Raw genomic sequence first — 16,374 nt, 5'->3', positions numbered from 1 at the left:
TTTAAATCAGGGAATAATCCTCCAAACATCCCATCCCCAGCCTGCCACTGTCCCCCCGTGCAGGGATCCCGGATTCCCACCTCCCAGTCACCCCCAGCAGCACCACCCGCTGCTCCTCGCCCTGCTGGGACCACCCTGGATTCCCTCCCCATCCTCTGGAAGGACTCCGGAACCTTTCTGTGGTTTTCCCACCGCCACCAGAGTCCCCTTCTGGGCGCATCACTCAGCACCCCGGCATCCCAGATATCCGCATCCCGGGATCCCGTCTGACTAACGCGGGCCAGGAGCCCATCCGAGCACGGCCAGGACTAATGAGATAATGGCCACTGCCTGTGCAGAGCGCTGGCCACACCGGGCCAGGAGCTAATTGAGGCTGATTAAGCCGACAGCGAGCTCCAGGAACAAAACACACACACACACACGGCAGCGGCCTCAGTGCTCAGCTATTCATTCCCAGGACGTGCCTCATTCCCTGCAGAGCTCGGCCCATATAAAAGCTTTCAGCCCCGGCTCTCTGTGCTCAGGACTCCGGCTCCCTGCTCAGCCCGTCCGTTTCTGCTCGCAGGGTGAGTTGGATTCTTTCCGATTCCTTGGAAATATAACAAAAAAAAAAGAAAGAAAAAAAGGCGTCGGCGTTTTGTTTGCGTTTTTCCAGGCTGTTTATGCCCAAGGGCTTGGTCACCCTCAAAGGATTTGTGAGTCACGGGAGAAGCAGCTCCCGAGGGAATTCGGGGGGCTCAGCTTGGAGAAAAGGAGGCTCAGGGGGAATTTCGGGCTCTGCGCAAGTCCCTGGCAGGAGGGGACAGCCGGGGGGTCGGGCTCTGCTCCAGAGGACAGGGAGAGGAGGAGAGAAGCTGTGCCAGGGCAGGGTCGGGTTGGACTCCGGAGGAATTTCCTCCTGGAAAGGGGTCAGAGCTTGGCAGGGGCTGCCCAGGGAGGTTTGGAGGTGCCCGAGGAATTCCTGGAGGTGGCACTCAGTGCTCTGGGCTGGGCGATGTTGATCCATCTCAGGCTGGACTGGATGACCCTGAAATTCTTTTCCACCCTCAATAAGTCCCCGCTTCTGTGATCTCTGCCCCAGGATGCTCCAGCAGAGAGGCGGCACCGACCACGACCTGTGCCAGCACAAGGGCTGGACACGGCCCAGCTCTGCCGGGCACTGCCACGACACCCCCGAAATCTGCCCCAACCCCGGCAGCCTCAGCCACGACACCGAAGGCTCCAGCCAGAGCTGCCACCCCGGCCAGCTGTGCCCACCCCGGCCCTCCTGCTGCCCAGCCCCGCAGAGCTGCAAGCCCCGGCGGCGGGTGGAGGTGAGCCCGGTGCCCCCCGTGTGCCCCCCGCCCGTGAAGATCCACCGCCGGCCGCTGGAGCAGCACCGCCCGTGCCCTCCGTGCCCGGAGCCCGACTCTGGGAAGCCTCGCAGGCGGGTGGAGCAACGACCCGAGCAGGATGAGGAACCCCCGGTGGTCCTGCAGCCCCTGCATCATCGCTGCCCCTCCATCCAGCGATGCCCCCGGCCCGTGCCCTGCTGCCCCCGGCCCGTGCCCTGCTGCCACCGACCCTCCCAGCGCTGCTGCCCACCCATTGTCCCCCTGCCACCTCACCCAGGCCACCAGCAGCAGAAGCAGGTCACGCTGGTGCCGCTCTGCGTGAAGAACTGAGCCCAGGGACCCCTCCCCAGCTCCCGGCTGGGCTCGGGGGGGTCGCCCCCTGCCCAAGGGATGCTCCCAGCCCCGCTCTGGGCTCGCTGCTGCTTTTTGCACCTCAGATTTGGGGGTGCCCTGCTTGGCCCCGGCACTGACACTTTAAAATTTTTAAATTCGGGGCGTCCTCCCCCTGCCGGGTTTTGTTTCTCTCCGGGGAGCAGCAGAAGGGGTTCCCCCTCCTGAGGCCACTCGGACATGGAGGAACCACCACGGATCTGCTCTCCAGGGCATCAGGGTTGGTTTGGAAGCAGCTCCAGGACTTTGCAAGAAAAAAAAGGAACCACTGTAAAGGCAGGAGCATCACAGACTCCTGCAGCTTATCTCCTCCCCGTGTATTCAAGAATAAAGTTGAAAATTATTTATCAAACTCTCGGTTCCTCTGTTTCTTGCCCATCGATATTGCAATGAGGAGATGCTGAAAGCCATTCAAGCTCTCCCCAGGGAACTCGGACATTTAAATCAGGGCTCACACGGGAGGGATTCAGCTCTGCCCGCAGGGGCTTCTCCAGAATGGAAAATCCTCCCCACCGCGGTTCACCCACCCCGGGAGCTCGGCATGGGCAGAGCCGGGCACCAACCTCTGCTCTGCGGCCGTGCCAGCGCCTTCATCCCCCGAATGGGAGCAGTGCACATCCTCATTTGCATGTTAATTTTGATAATGAGCGCGTGGCCCGGCACGGGAGGGGTGGCTGTGCGTGCCGGGGATGCCTTTTCTCTCCTGCAGGAAGGTGCAGGCACACGGGTAACCTGCTGCTTCTCCTCGCTTTGCCAAAAAAACCTCCCGCAGAGGGCGTGAAAATGAATAATTTAATTTCTTTGTGTTGCCTCGGCATCTCCCGGGCGTGTCCTCACACAACCACCACGGAGAGCTGGGAAGGCAAAAAAAGGAAATTCACCCTCGTTTTCTTCACCACAACAATTTCTTTTTCTCGTGTCTCATTGCAAATAAAAAAACCACTTACCTGTGAGATTTACCTTGGGAGAGCCCTTTTTTTATTAGGGATTTTCTTCCCAGTTCCCAGCACGGTGACTCAGGGCCCACAGACCAAGGGCCAGCTCAGCCCTCGCTTCCAGGTCTGATTTGGTCCAGTTTAGCTCCCAAGCTGCTTCCCACCAGCCCTTGAACCCCAGTTCCATCATCCCAGTTCTTCCATCCCAGTTCCCCACCCCACTTCTCCCATCCCAGTTTTCCCATCCCACTTCTCCCATCCCAGTTCCCCATCCCAGTTCCTCCATCCCAGTTCTTCCATCCCAGTTCTCCCACCCCAGTTTTCCCATCCCAGTTTTCCCATCCCACTTCTCCCATCCCAGTTCCCCATCCCAGTTCCCCCATCCCAGTTCCCTCCCAGTTCTCCCACCCAGTTCCCCATCCCATTCCCTCATCCCAGTTCCCAATCCCAGTTCCCCATCCCAGTTCCCATCCCAGTTCCCCATCCCAGTTTCCCCATCCCAGTTCTCCCATCCCAGTTCCTCCATCCCAGTTCTTCCATCCCAGTTCCCCCATCCCACTTCTCCCATCCCACTTCCCCATCCCAGTTCCCCCATCCCAGTTCCCCGCCCCACTTCTCCCATCCCAGTTCCCTCACCCCAGTTCCTCCACCCCAGTTCCCCCATCCCAGTTCCCCCATCCCAGTTCCCCATCCCAGTTCCTCACCCCAATTTGAGGATTTTCCAGGTCCATCCCATTTTCCAGGGTTTTAATGAAGCTGTTAAACAGCACCAGCCCCACAATCAGCCCCTTTTTCACCCCCACATTTTTCATCCACCCACTCCAAGCCCTCCCCCGGTTCAACCCCGAGGCTGCTGTGGGAGACTGTGCCAAAAACCTCTCCGAAGTTGGGGCAGAACCATGGAATTGTGGAGTGGTTTGGGTTGGGAGGGACCTCAAAAAACCAACTTGGGGGTGAGGAGAGGGGCAAGCCTGGAATGCAGAAATGGAGAAGAAACAGAACCACGGAATGGTTTGGGTTGGAAGGGACCTTAGGGATCATTTCACTGCGACTCCCACAGGCAGGGACACTTCCCACCATCCCTGCCCTGTCCAAGCTGGCCTTGGACACTTCCAGGAATGAGGCAGCCAGAAATTCCCTGGAAAAGCCGTGCCAGGCCCTGCCCGGCCTGGCTCCCTCACACCCAGAGCCAACCCCAACATCACGGAAACCCACGGGCACAATTTGCTCTTGGTGACTCTGAGCTGGCTCTTCCCATCACCTGCTCGTGCTTCACCTGGAAATGCTCCTCACGGGCAGCGGGAGGGGAGGCTCAGAGCTCCTGACTCACAGGTCACCCTGCAGAGGGTGAATAACTCCTTTATGACCTTCCTCACACCTCCAAAGTGCGGCTTAGTCCAACTCAGACTTTCATGTTCCCCGCTGGGGACCGATGTTATAATTAAAAGATGCTTATCAGAAATGGTGAGTCAAGCAGAACATGCCAGGCACTGGGAACAGCATCCAAATGGAGGAGATGTTTTGCCAATAAATAATTTAATCCTCGTTCCTGCTGCGTGTTTCACGTGCAGGGGAACTCTCGGAGCTCTATAAAAGCCCTCGGCCCCTTGGCACCTCACATTCTGCTCCCCTGCCTGTCTTCGTTTGAGACCTGGTGAGGATCATCCCTTCTTGGATGGGGGTTTGGATTTGGGAGGTCACACCTGGACCTTCAGGCCATGCTCTGACAGGGGAGAAGCTCTTGAGGGATCTGGGGTGGGATTTACAGTGGTGCATCTCACATTCTGCTCCCCTGCCTGTCTTTGTTTGAGACCTGGTGAGGCTCATCCCTTCTTGGATGGGGGTTTGGATTTGGGAGGTCACACCTGGACAGGGGAGAAGCTCTTGAGGGATCTGGGGTGGGATTTACAGCGGTGCCACCAACGTGTGGTGGTGCCTTGTGGTTGGTTTTGTTCTTGGAGGTGAAAAATGGGAAAGGGAAGGTCAGAAAGAGGCTTGGATGCAATTTGGATGCAATCTGACCAGCGTTGAGCAACTGCAGGAATTTCCTCTGGATCAAACCCCAAGGGAAATTAAACAGAACCAGAGGAGACGCTGACACCGACCCATCTCTTCCCCAGGTTTTTTCCCCCTGCCATGATTTACTCCTCAGGAAGAGAATCCTACTTCAACCTGAACTCCACCTGGTACGACCCCTCGGGCTCCTGGCTGGACACGCGGCGCACGCCCTTCCGCTACGGCTACGCCACCTGCTGCTCCTCGGGCTGCCAGGGCGAGGGCGCCGAGGGCATGAGGGGCCACGACTACCGCCACTACGGCTACCGGCAGCCCCGCTGCGCCGAGCGCTGCCACTCGGGCTCCTCGGGCTCGTGCCACGGAGGGGGGGACACCTGTGTCAGGAGACCCACGTACAGCTACGGGGCATCAGGGGGGTGCCAGGGTTACGGGAGGTCTGTGTGCGCCGAGAGGTGCCAGGGATACGGGAGGTCAGTGTGTGCCGAGAGGTGCCAGGGCTCCTCGGGCTCGTGCCACGGAGGGGGGTCCAGCTGTGTCAGGAGACCCACGTACAGCTATGGGGCATCAGGAGGGTGCCAGGGTTATGGGAGGTCTGTGTGCTCCGAGAGGTGCCACGGGTCGGTGGCCCAAGGGGGGAAGCCGTGCTGTGGGACACCCGTGCAGAGCATCCCAGTGCAGAGCTGTCCCCCACCAGTGCAGAGCTGTCCCCCACCAGTGCAGAGCTGTCCCCCTCCCATGAAGAGCATCCCAGTGCAGAGCTGTCCCCCTCCCATGAAGAGCATCCCAGTCCAGACTTGTCCCCCTCCAGTCCAGACCTGTCCCTGTCCCCCTCCCATGAAGAGCATCCCAGTCCAGACCTGTCCCCCCCCAGTCCAGACCTGTCCCTGTCCCCCTCCCATGAAGAGCATCCCAGTCCAGACCTGTCCCCCCCAGTCCAGACCTGTCCCTGTCCCTGTCCCCCTCCGATCCAGCAGGGCTGTGTGCCCATGGCCAAGGGCATCCCCCGCCAGCAGCAGAAGCAAGTCTGCAAAGTGCCAGCCCGGAAGATCAAATAAAGGACGTGAGGAGTGAGGGGAAGCCAAGGGAATTGTCCCTGTCCCCCCTCCTTGTCCTGCTTTGTCACCCATCTCTCTCTGTCCCTCTGCTTGTAACGCGCTCTGAAGTTGTGACCCACTGATGCTGTGAAATTTAAAATGCTTTTCACCTCATTTCACAGCAGATGTGGAGGCAATAAAAAATGCTGGTTCAAGCCCCCCTCGCATCCGTGGTTTTTCTTCTTCGTCCCTCTGAGTGGCTCCTGGTCCTTCTGGTGGCCAGAGCTGGGTTTGCAGCGGCCTCACGAAGGCTCCGGGGTGGTTCCACCTGGTGGCTCCTCGTTCCCACTCCAGGCAGTTTCCTGGTTGGTAAAGTAACAGTTTTCATCATAGGGTGTTTATACAAGGGGGTAATTAAATATTAATTAAGTTGTGTAGGAAAAATCCGCATTTTATCAGGGTCTGTTTGGGACCGCGAGCTGGATTGGCACCAAAAACCTCCAAAAAAAAAAACCCTGGGGGAAAAAAGGCAGGAAGAGGATTTGGGAATGGCTCTAAGAGCCCCCAAATTCCTGGTGGGGTCTGGTAGGGTTGGGAGAGGAACCCCCTGGGAGGATTTTTGGGGCCAGGCAGGGATGTGGAGCCGCTGTGAGTCACGGCACCGCCTGCTCGGAGCTCCTGGCACCTCCCCAGCCCAGGTGAACGCCTCCATCCCCTCCTGACGTCAGGACGGGGCCCATGGCACCACCAGCCACCTCCCAGGGTGGGGATTTCTCCTGCAGGAAAAGGGAAAGAAGCAAAAGCAGGTGCAGGGCGGGGGTTTTAGGGTGGACGCTGACAGCGAAACCGCCCCAAGCCTCCCTCGCCAACCTCTGCAAGGACAATTCCTTCAAAAAACCAACAAATGACCCAAAAAAACCCATTTCCCACTCAGAATGGTGTCTGGATCCAGGGAGGCCTCTCCAAGGAACAGGAGCTTTGTAGGGGACACAGAGAGCAGCTGTAGGGTCAGCACAGTCCTGCCCCAGACGTGGGCCCAGGTGTCCCCAGGCCCTGCCCAGGTGTTTGTCTCCATCGATGGAACAGGTTTATCCCCATCACGGAATCAGGGCTGTAATTAATCACGGATAACGAGTTTCACAAGGATTTCCATTTCCCCAGAGTTTGTGAAATGTGCCAAGTGAGGAATTCGGATTTCCTCATCTATCAGTTCCAGTGATTCAGCTCCTTTGGGGACCAAGGGGTCTCCTGGACTCTGTGTTTTATTTTCATTCAATCCAGGCTATTTTTAATATCACAGTGGCCTCTAGAGTCCTGCAGGAGATGGAACCTGAAGCTCTCCATGGGCACAAAGACACTTTTGTCCCCAAAGCAGGACATTGAAGACGCAGATCCCGATGTCCTTTGGCTCCTACCAGGACGTTTCCCACATCCTATGGGATTTAAATTCTTTCTGTTTGGGTTGAAATCCTTTAAGTAAAGAAAGGACTGGCTTGGAAAATCCCAGCACTGCTTTTAGTGCTTTTTGCTGACTTCATTCAGAATTTTTGGTGTTTCTTTGATGCTAGGCCCTGTCCAATTATGGTTATTTTTGCTACCCACCACCACGGCCTTTTTTGTTCCTTTTCCCTTTCCCTTTTATTTCTGGGTTTCCTTTTCCACCCCACCCCACAATCCCACCTTCCCACCCTTCAACACCTGTCCCATCTCAGTTCAGAACTGGGCACAAGGAACAGATAAATGCCACAATCAAAGGCGACAAAAACCATCCCAAACTCTCCCAGCCCCGCGGCACCCACGGGGTGGGGGCCAGGCCTGATGGACAATTAATATTTTTATCTGCTCCATGTATCCAAACAACGGCGAGGGGGAAGGAAATACTCCTAATTAGCCAAGTGCTCAGGGCGCTGAGCAATCACGTCCCTCCCATTTCCAGAGAAACCCAATTTAGATTTTAAAAGCCCCCGCTCCCCATTTCTCCTCAGCGTCTCAGATCCTCACAGTCTCAGCTCCTCAGCCTCTCAGCTCCTCAGCGTTTCCTCTCGAGCTCCTTCTGATCCAGGTGAGTCCAGATCCATCCAACTTTTACTCCCGTAACGCTCTCCAGCGTCCCCCCAGTCCTGAGCTCTTGGCCGCGTCCTATCTCCATCTCAGTCCTTCTGCCAAGTAGGAAAGCATAAAAATTCCTGGCTCGGGTGGCTGACAGCTCTGCCGGCTCTGGAGTCTGTCCAGCTCTTCTCTTTTCACTTCTCTGATGTACAAAGGAGCCATCACGGGTAGATGTGCGGTGATTACTCTTCTCCTGCTCGAGAACTTGGCTTAGAACCGGGAAATCATGGAATTATGGAATCATGAAACCATGGCAAGGGTTGGGTTAGAAGGGACCTTAAAATCCGCTCACTGATTTTAGGGACACCCCCCAGCAGCACATCCCCAAGCCCCATCCAACTCAGCCTTGGATAATTGCTCATTGCCTTCACTCACCGATGAGTTTTCCCAGCAGGTCTCCAACCATGTCCTCCCGCCAGGACGAGGAACCGTCCTCCCAGCACAGCGGGGAATCCCGTTGTGTCTGGGGCATTGGCAGACCCGCTAGCCCCGGGAGAGGCGGCGGATCCGGTAGCTCCGGGAGAGGCGGCGGATCCGGTAGCCCCGGGAGAGGTGGCGGATCCAGTAGCCGTGGGAGAGGTGGCAAACCTGCTAGCCCCGGGAGCGGTGGCGGATCCGGTAGCCACACAAGCAGTGGCGGATCCGGTAGCCACGCAGACAGTGGCGGATCCGTTAGCCACGGGAGCAGCGGTGGATCTGGTTGCCATATGAGCAACAGCGGATTCAATTTCCACGGGAACATTTCTGGCAGCCAAGGGAGCAGCGGATCGGGATTCCATGGGGCCAGCGTCGCATCCTGCCATGGGAATACGGAGGTGTGCCTCCAGCACATCCACAGAAAACCCTCGGATGACAAGTGATCACCCCACCAGGTGATCCACAGGAGTGCCCTGGATCCTGTGCCACCTTCCGAAAGCTTTGCCTGTGCCCAGGAATTTTTAATTTCCGAGGACAATGTGTCCTTCCCCTCCCCTGGTGTGTCCTGTAACCCGTCCTGAGCTTGTCTGTGGGTGCTGAAATAAACGCTTTGCTCAGCTGGCACAGCTGTGTGTGGATCAGTCTGTGACTACATTTGAGCCCCCATAATCCATAATTTCCGAGACATTTTGAGCCAAAGAGCCCTATAGACAAAAAACCACTTTTTGTTGCCTTTTGGCCCCAAAACGCCGCCCCTTGGGGAGGTACCTCCACGTGCTGGTGGCAAACCCCCAGCCACCCTTCCTAGAAACGCTGTGCCCAGCCCTGCCCAAGCTCTGGGTCGTGCCAGGGGCGTTGCTCCATGGTTACACAACGAGCTGCTGAATTTCTTCTCAGCTTGTAATTAAAAGGAATTGGGTAATTTATTGCTCCGGTATTGCCATTCACGGAGTGGATGTCACCGTGATAAGATTGTTCTCGAGTGTGTCAGGAGGATCAGAAATTTCTGGCATTGCTGAAAAGGGTGCAGGCAGCAGCTCACTCCCTGTTTTTGGAGCAGGGATGGCTCGGGAAGGCTCCTTGTCCGAATCTGGGGTTTGCCTTGAGCCCCCCGGTTCAAAACCCTTTTCCAAGGGGTGGCCAACCACAAAATGTAGAGGTGCCCGTTGTTAACAAACTCAGGGCAATTAAAACACGAGGAAATGAACACAGGGAGATGCCAAGAGCCAAAAATTCCTTCGAGTGTTTTTTTTCCCAGAGGTCATTGACCACATTTCTGCTCAGGCCAGAACAAAACCCAACTGAAGAGCAGCCACCAAACCCAGGCACAGCTTGTCCTGACACTGTTCTAGATCGTGGCAGCAGTTTGGCAACACAAAAGAAGCTTCAGGTTGCTCACCTGGTTCCTTCACCTGCCCTGTCCTCCCACCTTTTCCCAAAATCCTCTGGTTTGGGTACCAGCAAATGTGGATGGGGTTTGGATGGCAGAAACCATTCCATCACCATAAAATCAATAAATCAAAGGCAGGAGAGCTTGGGAGGAAGGGAAATATTTCCCACCCAGTGTTTCCCAGGCTTTTTCACTCCAATAAAACCACAGATGGGAAAATCCAGATTTCAGCCTTTTTTTCCTTCCAGTTTAAGGATTGCAATGCCTTCCATAAGCAGCGACAGGAGGAGCCAAGCAAGCTCCGTGATCCTAAAGAATTCCCAGCCCACGCAGCAGAAAGGTACAGGGAGTATCCCAAATTATTGCCTCTGCTGAGCTCTCCATGTGGGGCTGTGCATCCGGGATTTGCTGGCCAATTAGGAGCTAATTGGGGATCAGGGGAAAATGCAAAATGGGTGTTCCTGCAGCTCTGGAGAAAGTCCCGGGGGTCTGCCAGTTGCCCACAACTGTGTGTGGCTGAAGGCTCCTCCTCCTCCTCCTCCTCCTCCTCCTCCAGCATCGGAGCCGCTCACCTGGAATAAAACCATGGATTTGTTCCCAGGCTGAGACTCAACCACATAATTAAGCACCTTGCTAATCCTGGATCGTTACCCAGGGCAGGGCTTATTCCTTCCAAAAATAAGAATTCCAACTGCTTGAGGTCCTCCTGGCAGGAAACCTTGGAGTTTCCTCATCGCCCCACTGTGTTTTGACCAGTTCTAAGAGGAACGAGCCAAAGGTGATTCCAGGCAAATCCCAAAATCCCAGAGGTTGGAAAAGCCCCCCCCAAGGCCATCCAGTCCAAGCTGTGCCCCATCCCCACCTTGTCCCCAGCCCAGAGGGTCACAGCCAGGCCTTCCTTGGACACCCCCAGGTGACTCCAAAATCCTTCCAAGGAAAAAATTCCTCCTGATTCCCACCTGAGCCTCCTGTCAGGGAGTTGTGCAGAGTCAGAAATTCCCCTGAGCCCCCTTTTCTCCAGGGTGGGCTCCTCCAGTTCCCTCAGGAGTTCTCCAGCCCCTTCCCCTGCTCCATTCCCTTCTCTGGACCCTTTCCAGCCCCTCTTGCCATGCGTGCCCAGAACTGGACACAGCCCTGGACATTCCCCTCACCAGTGCCCAGGGAATTCCTGCTAAAGCAGAGTTTTATCCTTTCCCAAAACTGTTTTTGCCACTTCCAGGCCCACCTCAGTTTTTAGGGGAGTTGCAGGCCCAGAGAACCTCAGGACATCCTGGAGGGAAGTTGTGGTTTGGGGGTGAGACATCATCTCCCCCTGAACCCGAATCACTCCCGGGGTGTGATCGACAGCAAACCTGACCTGGGGAAACCGGGGCCACCCACACGGCTCCCCCAGCCCGGCCCTGCACAGGCAGAGCCAGCAATTACAGCTCTGTGGACAGGAAAGGCGACCTACAAGGAGAGGCAATCCCAGCGTGGATCAGGTGAGTCACCCCAGGAGCCCCAGAAATGGGGAGGCAAAAAAAAAAAAAAAAAAAAGAAAAAGAAAAAAAAAAAGAAAAAAGTCACCAGCGAATTAAATGAACGGGACAGGGAGGGGCTTCTCCAGGTGGGGTGTGCAGAGAGGGTATAAAAGTCCCCAAAAGCCTCATTGCCTCTCATCCTTCCTCACCTCTTCCTGCACGAGCAGCTCAGGTAAGAGCTGGGGGGCTCCAGAACCCTCGGGGTGGGGGGGTGAGTTTGGATCCCCACACCTGGAACGGGGCTGGGATTTGTTCTGGGGTGGGTGAGGAGGGAGCCCAAGGGTTCAGAGGGAGCAGAGGAGGGAAGGTCTGGGGTCTTGGCTCTGGTTTTGGAAAGCCAGGCACGGCCTTGGGTGTCCCCAACACCTTGGGTGGGACAATGCCAGGGGGGAAAAGGATCCAGAAATGTGGGATCTGGCTGGGACTGGGACAAGGAACACCTGGAAGGGCAGGAGCAGGAAGGAGAAGCCCCTGCCAGCTGCTGTGTCCCCACAGGTGACCCAGCACAGCACCATGTGCTCCCGCCAGGACAAGGACCAGTGCCACCGGCAGCAGCGCCAGAGCAGCGGCGGCTGCCACAGCTCGGGGGGTGGCGGCTGCCACAGCTCCGGTGGTGGCGGCTGTCACAGCTCCGGTGGCAGCTCTGGGGGCTGTCACAGCTCCGGTGGTGGCGGCTGTCACAGCTCAGGCGGTGGTGGCTGTCACAGCTCGGGCGGTGGCGGCTGTCACAGCTCCGGTGGCTCCGGCTGCCACGGGAAGCCGCAGGTGCAGGTCCAGCAGGTGCAGCAGCAGCAGGTGCCGCAGATGCCCCAGCAGAAGATGAAGTGACAGCGTGGCCATCGCCTTGTCCCAGCTCTGGCAGACAAAGCCACATGGGGACCGGCTCCCTGTCGCCTCCTCGGGGGTCCCAAAGCCTCCCCGGTGCCCTCCAGAGCCTGGCAAGGGCTGGGCTGTGCCCAATAAAGAGTCACATTCCCTAAATCCTGCTGGTGTTGGTGTTTCCTTGCACTCCAGAGCCAGGGAGGCAGCCCAGGGTGGGGATCTGGGGTTGGGGTGTTCTCCAGAGCCAGGATGGGGTTTTAGGGCTGGGAGGTTCTCCAGAACCAGCCCAGGATGGGGTTTTAGGGCTGGGATGTTCTCCAGAATCAGGCTGGGTTTTAGGGCTGGGATGTTCTCCAGAACCAGGATGGGGTTTTAGGGCTGGGATGTTCTCCAGAACCAGCCCAGGATGGGGTTAAGGGCTGGGATGTTCTCCAGAACCAGCCCAGGATGGGGTTTTAGGGCTGGGATGTCTTCCAGAGCCAGGATGGGGTTTAGGGTTGGGATGTTCTCCAGAACCTGGGAGGTGGCCCAGGATGGGGTTAAGGGTTGGGATGTTCTCCAGAACCAGGATGGGGTTTTAGGGCTGGGATGTTCTCCAGAACCTGGGAGGTAGCCCAGGATGGGGTTTTAGGGCTGGGAGGTTCTCCAGAATCTGGGAGACAGCCCAGGATGGGGTTTAGGGTTGGGACTCTTGGAGAAGAAAAAACCACTTTCCCCTCTTTTTTTTCCCCGCATCATTCCTGGCTTTATCCGGTGCCAGCTCCAGAGCTGGGATTAAACTCTGGGAGCTGGAGAAGGAGCTATAATTAAACCTGGGCTTAATTTCAGAGGAACCTTTGGGAAAGCAGCACCTCACTGCAGGCAGGTGAGGCTGGCAACTGGCAGAGGAAGGAGATGAAAACGGAGCGATAACCATCGCCGTGAGTCAGGGAGGTGCAAACTCAGGGTGGCCCGTCAGGAATGGGGCTGGGAGTGACAATCAGTGACACGGAGCTGTCTCATTTCCCGGAAAAAGGAGAGACCACCCCCCCCCACACACACACACGGGGCTGTTCCCACCCCGGATCCTCATTCCCTGCTCTCACACTCGGCTGATTCCCAACTCCCCATCCGTGTTTTCCGTGACTCTGGAAGGATCCAGGTGGATTCATGAAGGGTTCGTGGGGGAGCTGGGCTCCTCCTGAGCCTTCAGAATGCTCTGGTGGCTGTGGGATCGTTCCTGGGGGAATCACCCTTGTGGGATCACCCCTGTGGGATCATTCCTGTGGGATCATTCCTGTGGGATCATCCCTGTGGGATCACCCCTGTGGGATCATTCCTGGGGGATCATTCCTGGGGGATCATCCCTGTGGGATCATTCCTGTGGAATCATTCCTGTGGGATCATCCCTGTGGGATCATCCCTGTGGGATCATTCCTGTGGGATCATTCCTGGGGGATCATTCCTGTAGGATTGTTCCTGGGGGAATCATCCCTGTGGGATCACCCCTGTGGGATCATCCCTGTGGGATCATTCCTGTGGGATCATTCCTGTGGGATCATTCCTGGGGGGTCACAATCACCCCTGTGGGATCGTTTTGGGAGAATCATTCCTGTGGGATCACCCCTGTGGGATCACCCCTGTGGGATCATTCCTGGGGGAATCACCCCTGTGGGATCACCCCTGTGGGATCATTCCTGTGAGATCATCCCTGTGGGATCATCCCTGTGGGATCACCCCTGTGGGATCATTCCTGGGGATCATCCTGTGGGATCATTCCTGTGGGATCATTCCTGTGGGATCACCCCTGTGGGATCACCCCTGTGGGATCATTCCTGTGGGATCACCCCTGTGGGATCATCCCTGTGGGATCACCCCTGTGGGATCACCCCTGTGGAATCCCCCCTGTGGGATCACCCCTGTGGGATCACCCCTGTGGGATCACCCCTGTGGGATCATCCCTGTGGGATCACCCCTGTGGGATCACCCCTGTGGGATCATTCCTGGGGAAATCGTTCCTGGGGGATCACCCCTGCAGAATCCCAAAGTTGCAGAAATCCCAAAAACCTCTCCCCACCCTCAGTGTCCTCCAGGACCCCACAGCCCCCAGACCTTCCCGACCCCTTGGAGTTTCCCCCCCACACCCTCCTGCCTCGGGAGGCTCCTAAAATCCAGGCAGGCACCGGGTTGGACGGTTTTTATTGGGGTTTTTGTGGTTTTACAACCGTTTATGTGAGAAAGGGGAAAAACAAGCAAGGGAAAATCACCTTTGGGATATTTACAGTGCAGAAAGTTCTCCCTAAAAACCCCAAGGAGCCCCCTCAGCCAGAGCTGAAGGATTGGCTGCAGTTGAGCTGCATTTTTGGTGTGTCCACCCCCCGAAAAAAAACCCGTGGGAATTTCGCTGTTGACTCCAAATGAGCTGGAGATGAGCTCCCAACAAAAACGAACTTTTAATTTTCCCCCCAGGAATTGTCACTCTGGGCTCGTTATTGCTGTTCAGGCTGACTCAAATAAATTACCCTGCTCAACCCAGCCCTGCTCACCAGGGAATTTTTTTTTTTCCACTTTCTCTCCATTAATAACCGGGGTGAAGGGGCTGAGATTTCAACAGGGTTGAGATTTTTTGCTTTTTATGAGGGAAAAAAGAGAGAAAATCTGCCCCCAACCACCCCCTCCAAGCCTTCAAAGCTGCGTTTTTAAAGCACCCCGAGGAGACACCGTGGGAGAGTGGGGACTGAAGGACACCTGGGGACATTTTTTTGCCTCATGGAGGTAAATTGGTGGAGCTGGGCATGGTCCTCACTCGTCCCAGGATGTGCCTGGCCTGGAAGGAGGAGCAGGAAAAGCCTGGAAGGAGATCCCAGCAATCCTACGGAAAGGGAGGAAAACCCACGGGGGGGGGGGCGGTTCACCCACAAAACCTGGCAGGACTCGAGTCCCTCCCTCCCTGATTGGCACTGATTGGTGCCCAATTACTGCCCAGGTTTAATTAGAGCTGATTAAACGCCCTGCAGAGCCCAGCTCCTGCTCCATCCCACCCTCCCCTCCGGGCTGGGCTCACCGCCATGACCACACCTTGTCACCTGAGGGTGACACCGGGCACAGGGACGGCTCTGTCCCCACCCCAGGGGGTGTCCCAGGGGTGACATCACCCTGCTGTCCCTCACCTGCTCCCTCCACGTGCCAGGAGCAGCCGAGAGCCCTCAGTAGACGCAGGGCTTGGCTGGAGCCCTCTCCTTGTTCATGGGCTCCGTGTCGGGCTCCGAGGGCCGGGGGATGGCTCTGTACTTGCTGCTCGGGGACCTCTGAGGGGGGACACGACCCCATCAGCCCCTCCCGAGGTGGGGAAGGGCCGGGACCCCTCAGCCCGAGGTGCTGGAGGGGTCCAAACCCGCTGCCAGGGCTGCAGAGCTGGAGCTGCCCCTGCGGGAGAAGGGGAGGGGGAACGGGAGCTCCGCAGGAAAAACCCCCCGAGAGGAGAGACCCCAGCCCAGCCCGGGATGTGGGGGGGCTGCTGCCGACCCCCAACCCCCCCCCAGCCAGCCCGAAATACCCCAGAGGGCAGAGGGGGATGTGGTGACAGCAGGAACGACCTCCCCCGGTGGCTGCAGCGTCCCCAGCGCCCACATCCCAAATTTTGGGTGCCCGAACTGCCCACGGGGAGTGCCCAGCTCTGGGTGTCCGTCCTACCTCTCTGTCCCTGCAGTTCCTGAGGGAACTGGGAATCTCCAGCTCCCCTGCAGATCCTGGAGGGGCTCTGGGTTCTCCACAAGCTCAGCATTCCCAACATTCCCAACATTCCCAACATTCCCAGTCCCTTTATCAACTCCGTGGTCTCCTCTGGACTCACTCCAACAATTCCAGGTCCCTTTCCCAGCCCCTTTTCCCCCTCCAGCTCCTGCTGTTACCTTGACAGGGACGAATTCCTGCTGGATCAGCTTCTTGAACTCGCTCCTGCTGAAGGTCTCCGATTTCCTGCCCTTCCTGGCGTTGCCCTGGGAGCTCTGCATCATGTCAGTGATGGCTTTGATGAGCCTGGACATGGCTCCAGTCCTGCAGAGGAGCAGAAGCTGAGGCCACAGTCACTGTCAGGGCGGCAGGAAAATCCCTCCAAACATCCCTTCTAAAAATCCCAAATATCCCTTCCAAAAATCCCCAAATATCCCTTCCAAAAATCCCAAATATCCCTTCCAAAAATCCCAAATATCCCTTCCAAAAATCCCAAATATCCCTTCCAAAAATCCCAAATATCTCTTCCAATGATCCCAAACACTCCTTCCAACAACCCCAAACATCCGTTCAAAAGATCCCAAAAAACCCTTCCAAAAATCCCAAATATCCCTTCCAACGACCCCAAACATCCCTTCCAAAAATCCCAAATACTCCTTCCAATGATCCCAAACATCCCTTCCAAAACTCCCAAAC

General features: G+C 56.8%; 4 protein-coding genes and 1 long non-coding RNA gene across 5 annotated transcripts; 4 read left to right on the top strand and 1 right to left on the bottom strand.

The window, feature by feature from the left end:
• Positions 1–415: 415 nt before the first annotated feature.
• Positions 416–2,076, top strand: LOC127060651 (small proline-rich protein 2H-like). The gene is made up of 2 exons (XM_050984589.1): positions 416–566; positions 1,082–2,076. Exon 2 carries the CDS (start codon positions 1,083–1,085, stop codon positions 1,662–1,664), a length of 582 nt encoding a protein of 193 aa, XP_050840546.1. The 5' UTR covers positions 416–566; position 1,082; the 3' UTR covers positions 1,665–2,076.
• Positions 2,077–4,196: 2,120 nt separating this feature from the next.
• Positions 4,197–5,929, top strand: LOC115484672 (keratinocyte proline-rich protein-like). The gene is made up of 3 exons (XM_050984661.1): positions 4,197–4,313; positions 4,780–5,555; positions 5,609–5,929. Exons 2-3 carry the CDS (start codon positions 4,796–4,798, stop codon positions 5,728–5,730), a joined length of 882 nt encoding a protein of 293 aa, XP_050840618.1. The 5' UTR covers positions 4,197–4,313; positions 4,780–4,795; the 3' UTR covers positions 5,731–5,929.
• Positions 5,770–8,650, bottom strand: LOC127060643 (formin-2-like). The gene is made up of 2 exons (XM_050984578.1): positions 8,194–8,650; positions 5,770–6,071 (listed from the first exon to the last, which is right to left on the bottom strand). Exons 1-2 carry the CDS (start codon positions 8,648–8,650, stop codon positions 5,881–5,883), a joined length of 648 nt encoding a protein of 215 aa, XP_050840535.1. The 3' UTR covers positions 5,770–5,880.
• Positions 7,422–8,859, top strand: LOC108963492 (uncharacterized). The gene is made up of 2 exons (XR_001992184.3): positions 7,422–7,771; positions 8,213–8,859. It is a non-coding gene; the product is annotated as an uncharacterized LOC108963492 (long non-coding RNA).
• A 2,329-nt stretch (positions 8,860–11,188) lies between these two features.
• On the top strand, positions 11,189–12,126 carry LOC127060667 (keratin-associated protein 5-4-like). The gene is made up of 2 exons (XM_050984639.1): positions 11,189–11,317; positions 11,641–12,126. Exon 2 carries the CDS (start codon positions 11,659–11,661, stop codon positions 11,971–11,973), a length of 315 nt encoding a protein of 104 aa, XP_050840596.1. The 5' UTR covers positions 11,189–11,317; positions 11,641–11,658; the 3' UTR covers positions 11,974–12,126.
• The last annotated feature ends 4,248 nt before the right edge of the window (positions 12,127–16,374 follow it).

The sequence above is a fragment of the Serinus canaria genome, chromosome 25 (genome assembly GCF_022539315.1).
Source record: "Serinus canaria isolate serCan28SL12 chromosome 25, serCan2020, whole genome shotgun sequence".
NCBI lineage: Eukaryota > Metazoa > Chordata > Aves > Passeriformes > Fringillidae > Serinus > Serinus canaria.
This window is presented reverse-complemented; position numbering and strand designations above follow the sequence as displayed.

What these genes read in the sequence shown, in the direction of transcription:
- LOC127060651 (XM_050984589.1), top strand. Translation starts at nt 1,083, where the DNA reads ATGCTCCAGCAGAGAGGCGGCACCGACCACGACCTGTGCCAGCACAAG.
- LOC115484672 (XM_050984661.1), top strand. Translation starts at nt 4,796, where the DNA reads ATGATTTACTCCTCAGGAAGAGAATCCTACTTCAACCTGAACTCCACC. An exon ending in TCCCCCCCCAGTCCAGACCT is followed by an intron (nt 5,556 to 5,608) that starts GTCCCTGTCCCC and finishes TGTCCCCCCCAG; the next exon opens with TCCAGACCTGTCCCTGTCCC.
- LOC127060643 (XM_050984578.1), bottom strand. Translation starts at nt 8,650, where the DNA reads ATGTGCTGGAGGCACACCTCCGTATTCCCATGGCAGGATGCGACGCTG. An exon ending in CCTGCTGGGAAAACTCATCG is followed by an intron (nt 6,072 to 8,193) that starts GTGAGTGAAGGC and finishes TTTACCAACCAG; the next exon opens with GAAACTGCCTGGAGTGGGAA.
- LOC127060667 (XM_050984639.1), top strand. Translation starts at nt 11,659, where the DNA reads ATGTGCTCCCGCCAGGACAAGGACCAGTGCCACCGGCAGCAGCGCCAG.